Genomic DNA, 6,177 nt, shown 5'->3' on the forward strand with positions numbered 1-6,177 from the left:
TGAAATAGATACTTTAGACTTCTTGGTATGGCAACAGTTAATACATATAACCCACACCAATGAAGGTTCTTTAGATCCTCATAATTCTTAAGACTGTAAAAGGGCCTTGAGACCAACTAATTTGAAAACTACTAGTTTAGATGGAATTGTTTTTTGATTTAAGAGTCTGTAGGGGGCTGGGCACAGTGGCTGATGCCCGTAATCCCAGCACTGTGGGAGGCTGAGGTAGGCGGATCACAAGGTCAGGAGATAAAGGCCATCCTGACTAACTCTGTGAAACCCCATCTTTACTAAAAATACAAAAAGGTAGCTGGGTGTGGTGACATGTACCTGTAGTCCAAGCTACTTGGGAGGTGGAGGCTGAGGCAGGAGAATCATTTGAACTGGGGAGATGGAGTTTGCAGTGAGCTGAGACTATGCCGTTAACACTCCAGCCTGGGTGACAGGGCAGGACTCTGTCTCAACAACAACAACAAAAGGAGTCTGTAGGGGCCAGGTGTGTTGGTTCACACCTATAATCCCAATACTTTGGGAGACTGAGGTGGGAGAATCGTTTGAGCCCAGGAGTTTGAGACCAGCCTGAGCAACATAGTGAGACCTAATCTCTACAAAAAACTTAAAAATTAGCCAGGCATTGTGGTGCACATAGTTGGTGCTAAGTAGAAGTGTGAATGAAGGGAAGGAAGGAGGACCAGAGAGCAATTTTCATGATGTGTACAGATTACGAAGAGTTATTTTTGACATGGATAACTTTCTGACTTCATACAGATAAGAAACCTGATCGTGAAGAAATTCAGATGAGCAATATGGGATCAAACACAAAATTGCTAGGTAGGTGATTAATAGTTGCCTAAAGATGTGGAGTAATATTTCACTGGGCTAAGGAGAGCTGTCTTTATAGTTTCTTTCCTGACACCGTCACCATTTACCATCCTGGGAGAACATTGGCTGATCATTTCCATTTTGAAGGATGTAAGGAAATTTAATAAAATCTGATCTATCTACTTTTTCCACATTCCTACATGCTCAAAGGTCTTCAGAAATCTTTCTATACCTCTCCCCTTACTGCACATTCAAGTTCATGTCCCTAAAATTATAGCCCATTATATTCCTACCCCAGTCTCCTTCTCAGGAGCGAATGGATACCTTCTGTTTCTGCCCGACTGTTCTGCTTGCTATTCTGTCTTTTTACTCTGCAGTTTTTTGATTCTGTTCATATAATACCTCTTACTGTTATGTCCTTCCCTTTTGCTGTTCTAAATTCTCTATCTCCAAAAACTTAAGTCCTATTCTCTCTTGTCAGGTCCTTCCTAACAACTGCAGCTTATTTCAGTCTCTCTTTTAATTCCAATACCCTTTTCAGACAGACAGCTTGTTTAGCTTTATTATCATGTCATATTCTGGGTATTTTATACACATTGTCTTCTTAGATTCAAGATTGAAATTATTTTATTTTTTTTTTAGACAGTCTCGCTCTGTTACGCAGGCTGGAATGCAGTGGGTGATTCTCATACCTCAGCCTCCCGAGTAGCTGGGACTACAGGTGTACACCATCACACCCAGCTAATTTTTATATTTTTAGTAGAGACAGGGTTTCACCATGTTGGCTAAGCTGATCTTGAACTCCTGGCCTCAAGTGATCCACCCACCTCAACCTCCCAGAGTGCTGGGATTACAGGTGTGAATCACAGTGCCTGGCCAGATTCAAGTTCTTTAAGTTGGGGACCATCAGACTTTAATGCCTTTCTGGAGCATTTGGCAAGCTTAGTTCCCAAAAATGGTGCCTAATTACACCTATCTGCTTGATATCTATTGTACACTAGAGGGGAATGTCATATTTCTGTGTGTGTGTGTTTTTTTAACCAGATAACAACTATTCCACACCAAATGAGAGAGGAGATCACAATAGAACACTGGATCGATCGGGGGATCTAGGCGACATGGAGCCATTGAAGGGAACACCCTTGATGGTAAATTCTCTTTATATACTGCTGTCTGTCTAAGGCTAGTTCTATTTTGAAGCCTATGTGTTTTGTGAAATATGAAAAAAAGTACAGAGAGAAAGATGGCATCCTTTTCTGGTAGGGGTTTTAGTAAAAAGTAGGAGTTTTGACTCATGTTGGGATTTCCTGGGCGATTAAGTGGTCACATGGAAGAAGCATGTCTGTAAAAGTGTTACTGATATGACTAACACAAACTGACCTGTTTTCGAACATCACCTTCTTCCTCTCCCTGCCTGTTTATGAATGTTTTGCCCTTCTCTTACTATTTTATCTTGTTTTGTTTGAGTTTACAAATTTTCAGAGTTTCCCTCGGTCTGGCACACGCTCATGAGGTTCCTGTCTCTACTCATACTAACAAATTGCATGTGTTCACAGCAGGACGAGGGGCAGGAATCTCTGGAGGAAGAGTTGGATGTGTTGGTTTTGGATGATGAGGGGGGCCAGGTGTCTTACTCCTCCATGGTATGTCCTTCAGTCACCCCCAAGATTGTCCTTGAGGAAGGAGGTCCCTGTGTGCCAGCAATTTGCCAATCACGCTGATCTGATCATGCCAGAGACACTAGTCTCAGCCACATGGGGCTCGAGGGGTTCTGCTTTTGTGATTATTACCTCTTAAGAGTCTGGGACATGCAGCTGGTGATCTGATTTTCCATTATGTACTGCTTTCCTTTCTCCAGATTTGCTCAACTTTTTTAAGGGGGGGTCTCCTTAATCCTAACTCCATTAACATCTTTCTCTTTCTCTTTTTTCTCCACAGCAGAAGATTTAGCACCACTATCTCCGTTCCATCTGGGCTTATATGTACTTTTATTTTTTGGTGGTGAAATGGACAAAATGATGATTTTCCTTTTTCTTCGCTGGACTATTGTGCCAACTGCCAGGCTGCCTCCTGCCCTTACAGCCCAAGTGACTGCCTTCTTTCCATCAGCTCCCAACTTCTTCCGGTGAAGTTTAATTGCCCCAGTGCCTCCCCCTTCCCCATTCCCTCCGTTTTCTCCCAAGAAGCCTGATTCAGTTGTTTGCATATCTTGAGAAACTGCTGCAGATTAGTTCTTTTTTTGCCAGTTCTCCTTGGAACTCCTGGCATTTTGTGGAGGGAGGGAGGGAGAGAATGGGAATCTTCACTGGAAGCCATGGAAAGAATTGGAAGTTACATGCTGTGTATGCAATGTCCAGCAGTCTGGTAAACTGATGACTCTTAATCAAGATTTTTTTCCTGGTGGGGAAGGGACTTTTCTTTTAGAGAGGGGAAAGTGTGAGCTCTTCCCTTACTCCTAATGGCTATTTTTGAAGCAAAGAAGGCTGGCAACATTGGCACATTCCACCTGGCAAAAGACCCTTGAGTAAGTGAAGGTCTCCTAGAACTGGGATTAAGAAACCTTGCTCTCCTCATCTCCAAGGCAGGGACCATCAAGAACCTACAGACTCCATCTCTTCTGCAAGTCTCATGCCAACCCTGGGCTACTGCTGCTGCCCCTTAACAGAGGCTGTCCTTAACCCACCTCTCCTGCCCTGCGTTATGTCTGCTGAGTTGGCCTGGCCATTTCCAAGAGGCTGTAGAAAGGGGAGAATGGCAAGGAAGACTTTTGGTTTAGAAGGAGCAGAAAGATGTGTTTTGGGGATGAAGAAGACCTCTAGGAAGAGCTCATAGGAATGTACATGAAGCAATTAGTCTGAAACTGGCAGGAAGCTTCAAAGCTGGCTTCCCCCCGCCCCCGTTTCTCCTTTTCCTATCCTTATAGGCCTGTCCCTTGCCTCTGCCCTGGATTGGTTGGCAAACTAAAGGACTTGATGTACATAACTCTTGTCCCTTTTACCCTTAAAAGGTGGGGATTGCCCCTGGCTTTGCCTCTTCTTTGTGCCTTTGGCCTGGGGTGCATCTCCTCCCACCCTTCCATGTGCCTTTCTTTGCCTCTGCAGTCTCATTTCTCATAATTTTGCAAATTATATTTTGTTGCTTTCTTACCTACTGTTGGCCCCAAATAGCAGAAAGAAGAGAAGTGACCTAGAGAACCTCAAATTCTCCAGTGGGGATTGGTATAGCCATGATTTCAGTCATAGCAAGCTTTTGCTCAACAGCATATGGGTAGGATTTTGCAAAAATCCTATTCTGATGAATCTCAAAGTAAGGTTGGTGAGAAGTGAGTGGTGTGACTCTTAACTCCTTAGGTGCCCAGAATTTACCATTATTGCTGAAGGAGAACTGATCTCTCCCCAATTCTCCCCTCTCTCCAGTATTGCCCCCTCCCACTTTAGCATATATTAATTAGCAGGTTGGGCTAGAGAAATCAGCTGCTATGCGGGTTGATTATTATTATTTTTTAAATCCTTTTCCTTATTTGCCTTCTCCCCTTAATCTAATCTAAAAGCTCTGTTCCATGCAACTGGAGTTCTTTATTCCTCTCTTCCCCTTCCCTTATGTATTGAGGCTATGGGGTAGGAGAAAAGTGCACAACCCACCACTCCCTTTACTTGTGCATTAAAATTCCTTATTTACCTTTTTCCCACTTCCCATTTCCTCCCACTTTCATCTACCTTTTCTGGCAAAAAGGAGCCTTTTGCTCTCTGTGACCCTAAGAGCACACTGCTCAGGGGAAATTGACTCATCCAGACCTGGCTCCGCTCTTGATTTCTCTTGTCTTCTGCTCTTTTTCTGGTGCTCTTTTTTCTCGGTGGGGTGTGGGTAATAGAACAGCCATGGGCTTTTGGGGACCTTTAACTTTTTTTTTTCCTCTTTTGTTTATAAAAACACTAAACATTCAATTCCAGAGAACCAAAAATCCCACCTTCCCACCGAACACTACTAAGGGGCTTGTGTTCTGCTCCATACCTTTTCTCTTTTCTTTCTCTCTTGTTAATGCTTTTAAAAACAAATGAGTTTTTTATATAAATAAAGTTTTTAAAGTGTGTATGTGGGGGGTCTGTGTCATTTCTTCACTTCAAGCTGTTATTTCTTCCCTGCTTTTCATCTTTGTTACTTCCTTATGTATCAGTGTCCTTCTTTCCAGAGCAACCAGAAGGAGGTTATACCAGGATTTATTTTGAGCTCAGCCCCAAGTCTTGTGAAGCAAGGTTCTTGTTAACTATATGTGTAACATTTTTTTCTCTTGAAGATTCTTAAAAATTAAATGTGGCTGAAGTTAAGCATGGGAGCTTATTGCTAACTTAGAGATAGGAAACAAGCATAAAGAATTAATGACTTACTTTAATTACTGAAATTCTTTTGCAACATTTGACAAAACTAACATTGAATAAAGCCCACTGTAATATGTAGCCCTCTTACACTTAGGACTAGAAGGTTAGAAACTACCAATCCCAACTACCTAATAGAAAAATGTAGGATCAAATGGCCCATGTATATAAGTACTGATCACTGGGCCATAGTGTTGCTTCTCAGGCTATATGCAGTCCTTTAGTCAGAAGTCAATAGGCAGGCCTATTTATTAATATTTTAGAGACCATATTACCTGGATTACCAGGGACTATCTTTGCTGCAGAGACCAAGGATTAAGATTATGGGAAGATACTTATTTTTCTGAGGCCCTTATGTCCTGTCATATAATTAAAGACTCAAGATTTTATGTGAAATGCTTTCTGTATGCCCAAATCTTTAGATTAAAATTATATAGCTCCTCCTGATGATGGTCCTGTCTTGTTTTATTGAACTAGGACTTGGGTATGAAAACTTTTTTGGGCTAGTGAGACCCGGAAATCTAGCTGTTAACTTTTTAAAGCTTGATTTGTGTCTAACAATTGTAGTGTTAGACTAGAAAGATGAAGTGCAAAGCCAAAAAGCTATTAAGAGTTTACTTTCCAAAGAGGTTTGATAGCCCAGCTTGAGATGATTTTTATCTATGTAGAAAAACCTGGCTATTTGGTCAGCAACACTATTTCCCTGCTACATTCTTATTCACTGACATTGAGCTAGATATAAACCCTACTCTTCCCTCTTCCTCCTGGATTGGTCCATTTGTTTTACCTCATTCAATAAATATTTGCTAAGTACCTCCTATATGCTAAGCATTGTGTTAAGGTTAGGTTTAGAGTAGAGAGTGAAACAGATGGGTCTTTTCTCATATATTGCAATCCATGAGAATCCTTTATAGCTAAGATCTATGATCAGACAAGATTGGATGCGTTCAGGGTAATATAGCCGTAGACAACAAGATCTCTG

At 41.8% G+C, this 6,177-nt stretch overlaps 1 protein-coding gene across 50 annotated transcripts in view; it reads left to right on the top strand.

Moving 5' to 3' along the window:
- CTNND1 (catenin delta 1) overlaps positions 1-4,912 on the top strand; it is a 69,433-nt gene extending 64,521 nt beyond the window's left edge. For 18 of the 50 annotated variants that reach the window (XM_078341071.1, XM_078341072.1, XM_035262736.3 and 15 more), the window contains 4 exons: positions 769-831; positions 1,867-1,970; positions 2,379-2,465; positions 2,761-4,912. In XM_078341071.1, the coding sequence (XP_078197197.1) occupies positions 769-831; positions 1,867-1,970; positions 2,379-2,465; positions 2,761-2,772 (266 nt within the window). In that variant the 3' untranslated portion in view covers positions 2,773-4,912. The remainder of the gene's footprint in view (positions 1-768; positions 832-1,866; positions 1,971-2,378; positions 2,466-2,760) is intronic. The other 32 variants (XM_035262751.3, XM_078341078.1, XM_035262750.3 and 29 more) reach the window with 6 other exon arrangements.
- Positions 4,913-6,177: the final 1,265 nt, after the last annotated feature.

Source organism: Callithrix jacchus, chromosome 10, assembly GCF_049354715.1.
Source record: "Callithrix jacchus isolate 240 chromosome 10, calJac240_pri, whole genome shotgun sequence".
Lineage (NCBI taxonomy): Eukaryota > Metazoa > Chordata > Mammalia > Primates > Cebidae > Callithrix > Callithrix jacchus.